General features: G+C 39.9%; 1 protein-coding gene across 2 annotated transcripts in view; it reads left to right on the plus strand.

Moving 5' to 3' along the window:
- Window positions 1-17,043, plus strand: part of stat3 (signal transducer and activator of transcription 3 (acute-phase response factor)) — a 30,129-nt gene continuing 13,086 nt past the window's right edge. For both annotated transcript variants that reach the window (XM_079564408.1, XM_079564407.1), the window contains exons 1-11: window positions 1-160; window positions 9,176-9,324; window positions 10,803-11,046; window positions 12,392-12,484; window positions 12,565-12,646; window positions 12,738-12,838; window positions 12,966-13,117; window positions 15,836-15,994; window positions 16,072-16,164; window positions 16,249-16,308; window positions 16,389-16,418. In XM_079564408.1, coding sequence (XP_079420534.1) covers window positions 9,197-9,324; window positions 10,803-11,046; window positions 12,392-12,484; window positions 12,565-12,646; window positions 12,738-12,838; window positions 12,966-13,117; window positions 15,836-15,994; window positions 16,072-16,164; window positions 16,249-16,308; window positions 16,389-16,418 — 1,142 coding nt within the window. In that variant the 5' untranslated portion in view covers window positions 1-160; window positions 9,176-9,196. The remainder of the gene's footprint in view (window positions 161-9,175; window positions 9,325-10,802; window positions 11,047-12,391; window positions 12,485-12,564; window positions 12,647-12,737; window positions 12,839-12,965; window positions 13,118-15,835; window positions 15,995-16,071; window positions 16,165-16,248; window positions 16,309-16,388; window positions 16,419-17,043) is intronic.

Consider the following 17,043-nt stretch of genomic DNA (forward strand, 5'->3'; position numbering starts at 1 on the left):
TTTTTTTCTGCCAAGACGCGTCAAAACTCAAGTTGTCACGACACTTGGCGCTACATGTATCGCTCGAGTTGATATTTTGGCTGTCAGAGTTACTGCAGGCACTGGGCTACATTTGCCAAAAAAAAAAAAAAAAACTTTCCAAAGAATTTCTACGTATCAGGTATGGAGACATCTTTGACTTTTGATCATCGATTGCACATTCCCTTTAAAGCTTTGTTATTGTGTTTCAACGTGCAGATCAACCTTTAGTGGACACATGCCTGCACCTTTATAAGTTATTCATGCAGTAGAGACCATTTTGAACCCACTTTGTTATGTAAGTTACTGAGCTGATGGTTAATCCACATGCACCTTTTTGGGTAATTACATTGCTATTCATTGCATTGTCCTGCGCTACATGCTCTTTATTTTTTTGGTGGTGTCACGCAACCTGTCAATAAAGGCACGTCTCAACGTCAGGCGCACGCAATCTTTATGAAACTAGGTTATTTTATTGTTTTATGGCGTCTTATTGTCACGCCCATCCATTCTCAGGCTCCAGAAGCGCACAACATGTCTGACACCTGGCGCGAGGAGAGGATGAACTATGGACAAGCCGCGCTCATTACCTTCAAGGCAATTTACTCAGGATTAGTCAAAGTATCTATTGTAAAGTATCTATTGTATTCTATGTTAGTAATGTCAGACCATCAGCAGTGGATCAACAGGAAATTGCTTTACGTGATTTAAAAAGATGCAGGCTTTGTTGAGTGGATTGGTTCTCAAACTCATTCAAACAACCACCTGAACCGAGCACATTTTCTCCAGTTCGGCTTTACCCAAATCTAAAAGACCTACAAAGCTGATTGTTACACTACCTTGATACAGTGTGCCCATCTAACTTTAGTACAATGTCATCTGCTCTGTAACAATGTGTAATAACTTGTACCTATGCAGTACATACACAATGGAATAATGTGTATTAGTACTTTGGAGGTACAGAATGTAAGAAGGCATAAGACCTTTAGGGTTAGAGTACATAGCACATTACAGATTGTACTTAATTTTGCAGGTACAGTGTGTCCAGGGTAGTGTAAAATAAAGTATTACCTTTTTTTTTTGGCTTTTCCGACACATATTTGTTGCTCTTTTTTTTGTTTACTTTCACATCACTTTTTAATCACGTTTTCGTCACTCTTTTGTTGCTTTTTTGTCACTTTCATCCTTGTTTTTGTCTCTATATTGCCACTTTTTTCAAGAAGCCTTTAGATTTGGGTGAAGCCAAACTTGATCAAAATCAGGACAAAACCAGGTCTAAGAAAACACCAAAATTGGACTAAATTTTGTCAAAACAACTTGGTGTAAGTTGCGTCTAAACAAGAAAAAACACATAACATTATTGCATGACTAAAGAAGAAGAAGAAGATCTTTATTTATATAGCGCCTTTCACAGACATAGTCACAAAGTGCTTTACATGAGACAAAAGCACAAGCATAAGGGAAACACTCAGAAATGTAAATGAGTAAAGTCTAAAATAGCAGATGATCCTCCTGACTGAGCATTTAACCACAAGAAGAAGTGGCTGCAGTTTGTTCACCACTGTCTCTAGTGCAAAATAGAAAAAGGGAATGACAATGAAATCATGGAGGGAATCAATGGCGACCTGCATGTTTTACCACTATGTCCAAAATTGAAAAGCAATTCGTCCAAAAAACAAGTTGGCTTATTTTCTAGTCACCTTAGTATTCATTCACTGAGCAAGATGCAGCGTTATAGTTCATTCATTGAAGGCATATGCTCACACTAAGCCTACTTGTTTGTTTTTGTAGTAGTTGGCAAAAGATATTGGATTGTTCTGAAGATACTAAAGTGACATTACATGGTAAAGCTAGCAAACTGTACTTTTGATTGAATGACTATTGCAGAAAACACAATTGAGAGCTGTGTATTTGGCCATTTTAGACATAACTAACATACAATACAACATTGTGAAAACTATAATTAAAGCAGTACTAAGTAACTCTTGCCCCTAAAGACCATAAGCGCCTCTGCAGGTGTCGTAGCATGTCGCGATTTTTTACTCATTAATTGTCCGTGAGAGTAAATACTACGCTGACAGAAAAGACAAAGGGAGAGAGGGATATTGTACATCCAATTACACAATGTAGATACTTTTTTTTTACTCAAACTTGGCTGTATATACTGTTTAAGTGGCGCTAGCCCGCAGTTAGCTTTGCCCGTTAGCCTGTTAGCTTCTTGTGTATTGGTGACTCCGACCCGGTGCTGGAAAGCTGCAATTGTGGTTTTCTGGCCAGAGACACCAGGAGCAGATGAAAGACCCCCCCAGTCATCTCATCAACATTTGTTTTACCCCCAGAGGGACTACGAAAAGGATTTATTAAGATAAACAAGTTAGTTAGTACTGCTTTAAAATGTCTAAACTACCGGTAGATTTGTTTATTTTTTACTTTCTTTCTGCCAGTGCAACATCAAAGCTAAAAAAAAGTAGCATTTTCTTACAGAATCTTAGCAATTTCTGTTGTCATTTCTATTCCTAGAAGTAAATGACATACCGTGTCTAGTGTCCCTTTACGGAACTGTAACTAAACATGACTGAACTATGGTGTCACTTACAAATGAGAGTTGGGTCAGTACATGGTCACATTATCTGCCTCTGTTGTTTTGAGAATGACATTTCCAGGAATGCTTTGTGATTGTGGCTGTGAAGGAAGTAGTTTTGCTAGTAGGAAACATCCTTCCAGCTTTTTACTGTAAGCCCAAACCATGTGACTCCCAGCACAAAGCACACCTGTCAGGAGTGGCTGTTTTACTCAGGGCCAGGAAGATTAATGCGTAACTTTAGGAAGATTAATGCGTAACTTCATGAGCGCAAGACAATTCAAAATAGGACGGTGTAATATGAAGGGGGAAAAAATGCAATCTTTGATACCTGTGTTGTATATCGCAATTACAGTATTATTTTACCGAGCCATTTCAAAACAGATCGAAAGAAAGATAATTGATATGACTCAAGTCTTTGCTGTTCTATTATAAAGCAGGTCCAGCTTGTCTTCACAGGTGATCCATGGTGAATGTTTGGTGTAGTATTTTGCACAGTACTATTTTCTTAACTACCAATAATGTTTTTATTCCACTTAATGATGAATACTGTTTCACAAAAACATAATAGTTTGAATAATCAGGATTTCGATTATGCTTAACTTGTTGGAATAATCTAGCAGTCCGACCTTACATCCACACATTTCACCTGATAAACAGAATAAAATACAAGCTTCTATCAAAAATGACCAAACAAACATGTGTCTTTGTTTATCGCTCCAAAGACTTGTGACTTTCCTGGGAGCGGGACGTCTCCAGCTCGTTTCCAAGGCGATGTGGACTAAAGGAAGCTGCAAAATAGCATGTTCTGTGTCGAGCTCTTCATCAGTGTTGTATTGCTGGACAAACTATAAACGGAAATGTTTCGCAGTGTGCCTTTAAGATAGTATTTTTTCCAATTGGATGCAACACCAATACTTGGGCTCAGGGCAGCTGTGACTGAAAGAACAGCGTAGCTTGTTAAAAGTGGTCTCTGTGATTATATTAGGGCTGGGGAAAAATATCAGATTACAATGCTTTTTGCTGCAATACCAAATATCAATACTTTATCAAATATCAAATACTTTCAGTACTTGTGTTTAGAGGCATTTTTATCTGGCAGGTTTTCCAGTAACCGCACTTTGTTACATTTCGTCTTAAAGGGATATTTCAGGATTTTTTACATAGGGCCTCATTTCCTAGTGTTATATATTTTTAATTCATGCAGTCCTTATATTTGAAGAGCTTAGTGGCGCTAGGCTAGTGCTAGGTTAGCAAATGTTGTAACTTGTAGCCTGCATAAAAAACAGTCTGACTCAAGCACAGTGCACCTGAGGCAAATCACGAATAACACCAGACTACCCATATAAATGTCTGTGTTGACTGAATATTTTTTGAAATACAACCATTTTGCATTTAAAAAAACTTATATTTGAGCAGCATCAGCTTCCTGGTTGTAGCTACACAGCGGCGGATTGATCTCCTAGGTTACTGGATCTACAGTAGTTTGTTTACCTGCGGCCGGCATTACTACGTGGAATTCACAAAGGAGCTTTCTACAAATCAGATATGGCAACGTTTGGAAGGATAACTAGGAAATGAGGCCCTATGTCAAAAATCCTGAAATATCCCTTTAATGCACTTTTCAATCTTAACACCAATAAATGTCAAATAGCATTTTGTTCATAAACTTTGGACACACGACTGTTTTATTTTAACACATTTAACATAACTTATCATAATTACTTATTGTATCGATATACGCATCGGCTCGGCCCTTGAGTATCGGGACAAAAGTGTCTCGTCCCAGCCCTAGTGATGATTATAGTTTTAGTTCTTGAAGAGCCAGTACATAATCTTCAGTGGCCACGGCGCAGTCAATACCGATACCAGAAATGGCATCAGAACAACCCTAATAGTGTCTGAGCCGTGATGTCGACAGATGTTGATGATGATATGTATTGATGGTGCTTTCACTGGTGTCAGATTTCCGAGTGTAACAACAATAGCGGCACAGCTGTAGGGATGGGAGGTCACTATCCCACGGGACGCCTGACTTCCCGGTTAAGTGGATTTCCCATAGTAATACATCAATTATACAACATTATCTTCGATTAAATTTGCTCATCTTTATTTAGTTTGGAAATTAGTCTGTGCTCATTATGTATATTATAGATTCAATTCAACATCAATGTATGTATTTGGTCGTCTTAGTAAACAAACCTACCGGTACTTTTTATTACAAAAACCGAGATGTTATTTATTGTTGAGTAACATGGGAAATACGAGTACGACATAAATGAATGTACTATGAATGGAATGAATGAATTAGCACACAATGTCAGCTTGCACGAGTACAAACCCAACCCAGATGTTTGTTTCGTTTCATGACTAAGCACTTTTTGGTCGTCTCTGGCTCTTCTCACGTGCGGAGTTGGAAGATACGTTTGGCACCTTTTTCAACGAAACAGGAACCGGTGCCTTTTTCGGGGTCACGCGAAAGCTACTTTTATTTAGCTCATGTAATGTTCTTTTCAAGGAGCTGAGAAAGATGTTGTTGTTATTGTACAGTTAAAAGTACGTCATATGTTAACTCTTGAAGTTAAGAGAATATAGGCTGACAAGATGAGGAGACGTTTTGATAACAAATTTAGCCTTTTATATTGTGAATAATTACATCTTCATGACATTTTTACTGAGGAGTTGGAGTTTCCATTAAAGCTTTGGAAAGTTTAATACAGTTATGGCCTTTGTTGTACCTTGAAATGTGCCGCAAAGTAAATGTTTAGATTACAGTGATGCTTGGTTTAGCCTGTCATCCTGCCCCTCTGCTTCTCCAATTCTGGATACACTTTGAACAACTTAAGCTTCAGTGGCACAAAATACTGCACAATGTTTCTTTAGGACTGCTCAGTAGGGCAAGATGTTGTCTTTGTGTCCTTAGGCCAGGGGTGCCCAAATTGCGGCCTGGAAGCCAAATGCAGCCATCAGTTTAGGGCCGTGTACTGTTTTCCCCCCCCGATACTGGTACTTTAGCTATGTTTTTTTTTTTACGATACGTCTCGGTATCTGCTTTTGATACTTTTAGTTTTTACCACACCATTAGTACCTTAACTTTCTTCCCAATTCCATACTGATATTGTTTAAAGCAGAACTAAGTAACTCATGCCCCTAGAGGCCATAAGCGCCACTGCAGGTGTCGTAGCATGTTGTGTTTTTTTACCCATTAATTGTCTGTGAGAGTAAATACTACGCTGACAGAAAAGACCAAGAGAGAGACGGATATTGTACATCCAAGATCAATTTTTTTCACGCAAACTATGCTGTAAATACTGTTTAAGTGGTGCTAGCCCACAGTTAGCTTTGCCCGTTAGCCTGTTAGCTTCTTCTTAGTGATTCTATTCTTTACCTCCTACCCGAAGGCAGGGAAGTTGCAGTTGTGGTTTTCTGGCCAGAGACATCAGGGGGAGATGGAAGACCCCCCCAATCATCCCATCAACACTTGTATTATCCCCACATACTATAGAAAGGATTTATTAAGGTTAACAAGTTACTTAGAACTGCTTTAACGGAACACAGCCCTTTCAGAGATTGTAGTTTTTATTGCAATTTTAAGAATTCCACACAATTAAAACACTTAAAAGTAACCCACAGTGTGGAGTTTGCATGTTCTCCCCGTGTCTGTGTAGGTTTCCTCCAAGTACTCTCCTGTTTCCCCATTAACCACTAACACATGTACAATAGGTTCCACTCTGGGGCCAGGACTCCCCTGAAAAGAGTTTCTTTATCTCAGTGGGACTTTCCTGGTTAGATAAAAGTCAAATAAATAAAATAAAAAGATCTTGCATTGTAGTTCCAAGCCTAAAGGCGTAGGGAACAGTTTAAACCTCTCTTGACCTCCCACCCGAACCGAGCACACTCTCTCCTGTTTGGCATTACCCAATTAAAGCTTCTTGAAAAATACAGATGAAAACAAGGATGAAAGCGAAACAAAAGAACAACAAAAACATGATAAAGAAAGTGATGACAGAGCAATGACAAAGTGGCAAGAATGTGACTAAAACGAAGATGAAAGCAACGACAAAAAACATATCAAAGGGACGACAAGGCAGCAATATCGCGTGGGAAATTATGCATTTAGATTAGTTTTGTAGGTCTTAGCTTTCAAATGAGGCTTTACTCTGGCCTATAGGCTGCAACCTTGTAGATTTGGGTAAGAAAATGCGCTTGGTTAAGGTCGTTAAATACCCAGTCGATTATTTTAACGCGTTGACCACCGGCCCTCATTGAAAAAAGTGTGGCCTGGTCCCCGGCTGGTGTGGACTAAGAATAACTTACCAAGGCTCAGTAGTGAATGAACAGTGTTGCAAATGTTGATGTTACGGTAATACTATGCTGCAGTTTGACCAAAAGAGCTGGGACGTCTCGTTATTGTTCAAATTTTATCTGATTCACATTTAAAAGTTCCTTATCTTTACCCAGTATTCACAGTTGGTTTCTGGAAACTGAAAGCAACTTCTAGTTTCTTGTCAACCACATATTTGACTCATCTCATCTACAAGCCCTACTTCCCATTCATATACAATTCAGTTATCTTTTTGCCTGGTAGTGAAGTGTAGCAGATAACATTCAGGAGCATCATTTGAGAGAAAACTGAACTTTCATTTAGGATCCAGTTTGATTGTGTAGCCTTACAGTCACATTTTTTTGACTGTTCGTTTGCAGGTTACAGTAAATACAGCATTTTTGTACTAAATAAAGCCAGTTCTTCTAAACCTCTCGTATGTTTTATTATGTAACTGGCCATTGATGCTTTCTAAGCGTGTAACAAAAGACTTGGTTGGTATAATTTTACGTGTTTTCACCGAACAGTCGATACTTCCCTGTCTGGATAATTGTACAGTCTGCAGCCCTGAAGGGAAATGACCTATATTATGACACAAAAGGATGTTATATAGCTCGATATTTGATAGTAGCACGATTGTTGTTTTGCAAATAGGGCTGCTCATTATACAATACAAAGTCATCGACCATTTGACTTAGATTTACACGTTTCTTTTCCTAAAACAGACAAAATACAGTTCAGTTTTTATCTTCTTTCATGCTGTGTCCAAATGGTTTCATTAATCATTATAATCAAGATCTGAAAAGTGTATAAACTGTAGTAACGTACTGGAAAGGTTTTATTGAAGCAGAATTATTGCTTTCCGACTTAGTAATATCTAGATATGAATTATTCTAAGGCCGATGGCGATATGCTCGGCCGATATTTTTGACCGATATTTACAAATGCCTGGTCTATAATCCTGTAAAAACATAAATACTTGGCCGATTTTGTTTTATTACTTTAGTTTCGGTCCTAGCTTTGATTAGTTGCCGTTAGCGTTAGCATGCTGTTGCTAGCCATGGCATTTTGCACAGCGATCAAAAATACGATTATAGAGATTAAAACTAGCACAGCGATTAAATTATCCAGGTTAGGTGCTTCAAAATGAGTACATATTGACTGAGATTTAGTGAAACTGACTAACTTTAGTCAAACTTGTAGCTAACCAATTTTCATCGCAATGTTTCTCTGTTCCCCCCTTGTGGGAGGACTCAAATTGGGAAATCTCTATCACTTTCAGTCCCGGAGATATCAGCTTTTATCAGCACTAGATCGGCCGATAGTCGATATTGTAAAATCCCAAAATATCAGCCCGATATATTGGTCAAGGTATCAACATAAGACATACAACACTAAAGCATCATTTAAACCAATGTTTCCCTTTGCAATTCAGCTTTGTTTACTTTTATTAGGTGCAAAATAAGCCCTGGTTTAGGTCTATTTCACGCCTCCTTGGTCTAGTCCTAGTGGTAGTTGGAAAGCTTTGTATTTTATAAGGTGGAGCTCGGAAACGAAAAGCGCCACTGATTTAACCAACTGCATTGTCTAGCATTAGCACCACCGGAGGTTTTGCCCGCATTCTCTGAGGTTATGTAAAGCCCAGACCGAAGATCAAGTATCGACCTATATCTCTCTGCAGAGACACTTTCCAGTGAAACAGGAAGTAAATGTGTCATCAATATTCTGGGAGACTTTTCTTTATCTTCGAGCCAGCCGCAGTGTCACACGTGTTGTTTCGTGATTGTTTCTTGAGTTTTGTAACAGGACAGGAAGAACTGTGCTTTGGCAGTTGATTAACCGCGTGGAGATGTTACGCAAACACCAAAAATACTCAAATGTTTGCATCAGATCTGGGAAGAATCACAGCTCAAGCTAGGGCTGCTGGATGGAAGAAATAATGTAATCTTGAACATTATTAATATTCTATTCTACTAAACCCTATTTTAGTGAACAAGTACTTTCCATCATATTTAAATGAAACTCCTAAGCCATTTTTTTTCCACCAGATTTTGTCATAATAAGACTTAATAAACACTAAATCAAGACCAAAACTAGGCTGAAAGATTAAACATGGCCAAAGCTGAACAGTTGCACATATTTAGGTTACCATGCAGTTTTTGTTATGTGATTTTGTAACATATCGTTGCTTTGTATTGTGTGCATTTGGTGATACATTGTGCAGCCCTCACTCAAAACCATTGCTTCTCCAGTGTGTGCGCAGGTGAGAGGCCATGGCGCAGTGGAACCAGTTGCAGCAGTTGGAGACGCGGTACCTGGAGCAGCTTTATCACCTGTACAGCGACAGCTTCCCCATGGAGCTCAGGCAGTTCCTCGCGCCCTGGATCGAGAGCCAGGACTGGTACGGACTGAGTATAAGAGTTTAAACTGGAAATGTTTTGGGCTCATCTGGCCTCCACTTGCTTATTGTAACAGGAGCAGGCCACTGTTTTTACATACTGAGATATGTTCTTACCTGAGATTAGACGAGTTGATACGTACCTGTCTAGTCTTTGTGCGTGCCCAACTTCACCCCCATTTGGAGCTATAGGAACACAATGGGAGAGGCCAAATGCTAACAACATCTTTGGTCTTTTTGCGTGACTGAGGGTACGCACAAAGACCAGACAGTTACGCATCAACTCGTCTAAGCTCAGGCAAGAACATATCTCAGTGTGTATAAATGGAGCCCTGTTCCTTTAACCCCTACCTTAACCGAGCCCATTTTCTCCAGTTCAGCTTTACCCAAATCTTAAAGCTTCTGGACTCAAAAGTTTACAGCCTACAGGCCAGGGTAGCGGCTCATTTGAAAGCTAAGACCTGCAAAACTGATATAAGATTTTTCATTGCGATGTCAAAATTAGTTGTCGTATTTTTTGTGTTTTTTTTGTCACTTTTTTTGTCAACTGTTTTGTCGCGTTTTTTAAATTTAACCTGTATCAGAGTAACCTTTACCAGGAGATTGAGATTAAAAACCTCTTTTAAGTATAAGATGCACTAGCCAAATATTGCCTAATGACGAAAAGGTCAACAGGTTGAATAGGCCGGCGTACGGTATGCTAACGTTACACATTGATGTTTAGCTACATGAAGCATAAACAATAAACTAAATACGTGTCTGGTTTGTTAATGTCACATAAACAGAACATCACACATAAAGAACATCCTCGATCTCACTCCAAATCACTAAATCCATTAAAATCTTCATCCTCTGTTTCACTTCTGAACAGTTGCCATGGCAACGACCTGAGCACAGAGGCGTAACTGCACCGTTTACAAGCCTCTCCCGGCAGCACGTTTTTCAAGCTCTCATTTGTGAACTCGATCCTCTAACTGTGGCCATCGAACTTTTAGCCCACGATTAGCTTTTTTTCTTTTCTACACTACGATAAGAGTAACCTCGCCAGTCCCTCGCAAGTTTCTCGCTCACTCCAAACTTTCTTTCTGCCGCTCGATTAGCCTACAGTACTCAGTATTCCTTGCTTCCTTTTTGTCACACTTATATAACCGTTGTGTTGCTTAATCATCACTTTTTTGTTGCCCCTTTTGTTGCGTTTTTGTCACACTTTTGATGCTTTTTTTGCTGCGTTTTAATCCTCGTTTACGTCTAGTTTTTGACGCTATTTTGACTTTCTTTCAAGAAGCTTTTAGATTTTGGTAAAGTCAAACTGTAGAAAATGTGCTCGGTTAAGGCGGAGGCTAACTTTGCTTTTAATTGCTTTTAATTCAATTCTTGTCTCGTTTTGTTTTCATGTTCTTGGTCTGTGCAGCTCTTTGGAAACTGTTCATGTTCATAAAATATGCAGTAGATAAACAGATCGATCGCTGTGGTTTTTCCAGGGCATACGCTGCGAACAAAGAGTCCCACGCCACTCTGGTCTTCCACAACCTTCTGGGGGAGATAGACCAGCAGTACAGCCGCTTCCTGCAGGAGAACAACGTCCTGTACCAGCACAACCTGCGCCGCATCAAGCAGCACCTGCAGAGCAAGTACCTGGAGAAGCCCATGGAGATCGCCCGTATCGTGGCCCGCTGCCTGTGGGAGGAGCAGCGGCTTCTGCAGACCGCCACCACCGCCACACAGGTACAATGCCAAAACATACTGAGGAGGAGTGAAGTGGAGCTCGGGGCGTGAACAACTCAAAGACCTCAGACTTAGAATAAGATACAAGCATTTATTTTGTTACAGATGTTTTTACTATTGAAAGACACCAAAGGAATGACCAAACAAACCTGTCACCTCCTCTCAGACCTGACTTGTTACTTTGCTGGGAGTGGGACGTCTCCAGTTTGTTTCCATGGAGACGGAAGGCAGCCAAACATGAGATTTAAGGAGGCCAAATCCGACCCTCCAGTATATAGGCTCTGGCCATCAAGATGATTTTGAGAAATAACTTTACACAAATCAGAGATCGAATGCCTGTTAATAACCCCTACCTGAACCGAGCACATTTTCTCCAGTTTGGCTTCTGAATCTAAAAGCTTCTGGAAAAAACAAACAACATAATAGTGACAAAAATGAGATGAAAACAAGGGTGAAAATACAGCAAAAAGTGACAAAAATGTGACAAAAAAGCAACAGAAAAATGGCAACAAAGTGACAAAAAAGCAATGAAAAGAAATGTCAAAAAAGTGACTACAACGCGACAAAAACACAAAGAAAAAGAATCATTGAAATTAGTTTTGTAGGTTTTGAGGTGTTACACTGACCTATAAGCTGTAAGCTTTTAGATTTGGGTAAAGCTGAAGAAAATGGACTTGGCAGTAGGACTGTGACAATATATCGATTTTCTGATATATCGCGATATTTTGCTGGATGATACTTTTGCTTTCATCATGCATATTAATGAGGCAGCAGCGCTCCACTGTTTTCACAGTCAATAGAGGCCAACAATGATCAATAATTCAGTTGTGCTGCCAATAGAGGGCAGCACTACAATTTTACGTACTTGGACCAAACACTCACACAAATATATTACTTTTAATAATTACAAATAAGATTAATTTGGGGATGATTTATTACTTTTGAAATAGGCCTGTGGTTTCTTGTTTATTTAAATATAAATGATAAATAATATACAGTATGTTTAGGTTAAAAGTGGCATGTTTTTTTTAAATCGTGATGTATCGTAGGTTATTTTTATGCAATAGCCATAAAAATTATCACAGTATCGGTGTATTGTGAGATAATCGTTATCGTGAGCCATGCATCGCGTATCGAATCGTGAGGTACCCAGAGGTTTCCACCTCTACTAAGCATCACAAGGAACACAAAATAATTTAAAACTTTTTTATTTGCTTTAACAAGAAAAACTTTCAAAAACATAAAGCTTGACACTAAACTCAATAATAATAAAGATAAAGTGTTGTTTATTTTAGTTGTAGATCTGACTTCCAGTTCTAACCAGTATGTTGTTATTTTGTGGCAGGACGGTCAGGCGGCTCACCCCACAGGGACAGTGGTCACAGAGAAGCAGCAGATTCTCGAGCACAACCTTCAAGACATAAGGAAACGAGTTCAGGTTTGTGCTACTCACAATTGTCATTCCAAGAAGATTAATAATCTTAGTCTGACATTGATCTTTCATTACTTTATTTGTAGGACATGGAGCAGAAGATGAAAATGCTTGAAAACCTGCAAGACGACTTTGATTTCAACTACAAGACGCTCAAAAGCCAAGGAGGTACGACGGGCTCGCACTCACTAATGACTAATGTGCTTAAAGTCATTATAGTTCTATTTTAATAAAATCATCCTATATCCACCTTCCTCAGAGCTGTCCCAGGACCTGAACGGGAACAGCCAGGCCGCTGCGACCCGACAGAAAATGGCTCAACTCGAACAGATGCTGAGCGCACTGGACCAGCTCCGGAGAGTCAGTATTTACTTTGGAAAACAACACATTCAATAAGTCTGATAAAGCTTTTAGCGGACAGTTACTTTTTATTGGTAATTTCAGATGCCAGATCTAAAATGCCGCTTGTGCTTGTTGTTCACTGTAGCAAATCGTGACGGAGATGGGAGGGCTGCTGACCGCCATGGACTACGTGCAGAAGAATCTCACAGACGAGGAACTGGCCGACTGGAAGCGCAGACAACAAATCGCCTGCATTGGAGGACCGCCCAATATCTGCCTGGACCGCCTCGAAACATGGTGACTACTACCCCATAACTTATATTTCAATAAGCAGACAGAGAAAGTAAAGCTTTTTTTAATGGAAGTTTAGGGTATTCTTATCGTACAAAATGAATGATGTTCTGGGAAAAAGCATTAAGTTAATTTTATACTGAATCCATACCTTAAAGGGACTATACAGAGTTTAAATGTAAAAATGATGTATTTTCATCCGCCTACATGTTCCAGCCATGTCCTAATGTGTAGAATAAGCTCAGACCGGATCTGAGCTTATAGAACTGGATCTAAAATCCTGCACTGTGTTAATTCGGGTCCGAAGTGCCGTCATGCACAAGCTTAATATAGAAGGTGCAGTTACACATAAGACCTGAGGTGGCAGTAGTGAGCATAAAAATGACCAAGTTGCATCAATCCCCTTTAAACATCGCAGCAGGTTCTTAAAGCTTCTTCCAAAAAAAGGTCCAAACCTTTCCAAGATTTTAACAAAATAATGGCATTTTGTGTCCACTGACCAATTGAAACAAGGTGTTTTATAAAGAACAATGCTGTAATCCCAACATATGTCTTATTTATTCAGAGGCGCATAATACAGGTGCTCACTTGCAGTTACTGTGAAATCTGGACTATTGAGCGCACCTGAATGTAAGTCAAACCAACAACATTTATGAAGACAAAAGTGTACATATATGCGTGGGCAAGTACAGTATTTCAAGAGAACTGCGGCCCTTTAGACGCTTTAATTGTTTGTACACATTCTGGGCTTAGCTAGATGCAGGAAGCCAGATTCCTATCTTATTTCCATTGTAGCTGCTGTCATCTATTATAGAAAACGCAATCTCAATGGCCGCCGCCTGGGCGCCGCCATGTTTAGTTCCCATACCGACTTTGACGCTAAGCAGGGAAGTGCCTGGTTAGAACTGGGATGGGAGACCGTTTGGGCCACGGGTCCATATGGACCGCGGTGCTGCTGTCCGAGGACAACCCGCTGTCACAAAAACGCGAGTGAACGAGATCTGACTGCCGTGCGTGTGCACGCATCCAAACAGGGCGATGTGTGTGTGCGCGCGTGTGTGTGTGTTCGTGCGTGTGTGTATGTATGTATGTGTGCGCGCGCATCCAAACAGGGCGATGTGTGTGTGCGTGTGTGTATGTGTGTGCGTGTGCGTGCGTGCCCAAAACCTGCTCAAACACGAGCCTCTAATCAAACGTGCTGCTCCGACTGATTTCTCCTCCGTGTGAGTAAAAGCGAAAATGAAACTACCACTTAACGAGCGCATGGCCTGCACTGCGTAGTTTTTTTCTTTTTTTTTTTCTTTGCTGCTGGACCATTTGTTTTCTATTTTGCTTTCACGTATTGTGAGCCCAGAGGTACATTTTATTCTAAAGCAGCTTTGAAAGCATTGCCAATTTTATTGTAAGGTTATAAATACTCTCTAACAACGATCAGTAGGCTATTTCAGTTCAAAACCAACTTATTACTTTTTTAATTGTACACTACCGTGATGCACCAAACCTCGGGTCCTGCACCGTGAACCAAACCGTTAGAGCTGAACCCCTAATATTTATCCATAATTATCCCACTGTCTCTTGAATCCTGTTCCCCGAGTTTAGCGAAAATATTGTCGTTGTAGTTTATAAGAAAGGAGTACGGGTGCATCAAACACTCCAATTGCACTTTGTTTGAAATTTTTTATAGCATTCATTCTTTTACACATTTGTAGTGGCCATACTTTTTGGAATGGGTTGGGAACCACTGTTCTACAGCTGAACTGTGTGACGGGTTGGACATTTCTTTGTCATCACTCACAATCTCAGAATATCAAATGTGGAGACTAGCGAGGCCCGGCCGAAGGCCGGGTCTCAGCTAGTAGTAACAATAAACAAATATCTAACCGTTGTTCCTCTTGTTCTGGCACCTTAAGCCACAACAGGACCACATTTTTTAGTTGTAGTTTTAAACTTATAATCGCTAGTTTTAGTTTTATCTTATTTCTCTTCATCACTTCCTGCCTCCAGCTGATGCCACGGATTATGTAAGCACCGAAAGGGTCTTTAGGTACATATAAAAGCGAACTTAAACAACTATACACCTCGGCCTGTCTGCGTTCACTGTCCCGACCCCCCGGGAATTGCCTATTGTTTGCAGCTGCTCTGTGCTGGGTCGGTTGTGTCGTTCAAAGCTTTGATTAATTTAGCCTGTATTTGACGTAATATTATTTAAACATGAGAGAATTAATACATTTTATTTATATAGCACATAAAAGCAACAGCCAGAAGGACCAAAGTGCTTCACAGAAAGATAAAAACTATTTAAAAACACAAAATGATTGCATCTTAGACATAATTCAGTACATTCTAAGTATTAAAAGCCAGTTTGAAAAGATGAGTCTTTAATCTGGATTTAAAAAGGGATCGGTCTGTGAGAGCACGCAGACTGAGGGGCAGGCTGTACCACGGTTTAGTAATTAATCGCATTTATTTTGCACTCGAAGCCACGTTACAGCACGGGAGGGCATCTTGCTGCCCCTGCCCCGGTGTGCAGGAAATACCATGGACAGACGTAGAGGAAGACAGAGATAGGGTTCGAGTTTTATGTTTGGATTTGCTGTTTTCTTGCCGTTTTTCTCGCCGCATGGTTTCAAAGAGTGAGAAAAAAGTAGCGGCTTATACAGTAGTCCGTAAATTACACTCATAATAATCATGTTAAATGCAACATATTTGATGTGTCTTATCCAGGATCACGTCGTTGGCCGAGTCCCAGCTGCAGATCCGTCAGCAGATCAAGAAACTGGAGGAGCTGCAGCAGAAAGTGTCGTACAAAGGAGACCCCATCATCCAGCACCGGCCCGCCCTGGAGGAGAAGATCGTCGACCTGTTCAGGAGTCTCATGAAGAGGTACGACCGAATCCTCTTATTAGTGAGATACGTGCATTTGTAGTACAGATTCCACATGTCATACCTTTGTGTTTTAGTGCGTTTGTGGTGGAGAGACAGCCGTGTATGCCCATGCACCCGGACCGGCCGCTGGTCATCAAAACAGGCGTGCAGTTCACAAATAAAGTCAGGTAAGATAATATTACAATATGGGTTACAATTACACCCATCATGATTTTACCCAATCATCTCAACAATGTCTTATTCCCTTTTAGATTATTGGTGAAGTTTCCAGAGCTCAACTACCAGCTGAAAATTAAAGTTTGCATCGACAAGTGAGTGTTTTGAGTGCATCTTTACAACATAAAACCACGCCCTGTTTAACTAATGTTATTTTTTCTGCCTTTTTTTTAAGGGAATCTGGGGATGTCGCTGCCATTCGAGGGTAAGTAGCTCTTCCACCACCTGTATATTCAGAAAAAGGGAGGTTTTACCCATGTTAACCTCTTAGCCTCATTTGAAAGATAAAACTGAGTGTTGCCGTGTTGTCATCACTTTTTGCTTAGGCATTCTCTTTCATCATTTTTTTTTTTTTTGCTTTTCTTTTGCATTTTTGTCTTTTTGTCTCTATTTCATCATTTTTTTGTCTAATTTCTGGCTCTCTTTTGTCACCTTTTCACTGATTTTTTTGTCGCTTTTTCATCAGATTTTTGTCTAATTTTCATCTTTTTTGTTGCTTTTTCATTTATTTTCTCATTTTTTTGCTTTTTCGTCATAATTTTGACGATCTCTTTTTTTGTCTCTTTTTCATGACATTTTTGTCTTTTCATTTTTTGTTACCTTTTCATCCTTATTTTCCTGATTTGTCGCTCTTTTGGCACTTATATCGAGAGGCTTTTAGATTTGGGTTCAGTTAAAGGTGCGCTATGTAACTTTTTAGGTGGATTTTTTTTTTTTTTGTGTATTTGACCTTTTAGTGACTCGGTGGCGTTATGGGTGCAGCATGGCATCTTTGCTTTCCCTCTCAGTGGCGTCTATGACTGATCCTGGAGCATCTATAATGCCACTGA

Source organism: Gobius niger (genome assembly GCF_951799975.1).
Source record: "Gobius niger genome assembly, chromosome: 10".
Lineage (NCBI taxonomy): Eukaryota > Metazoa > Chordata > Actinopteri > Gobiiformes > Gobiidae > Gobius > Gobius niger.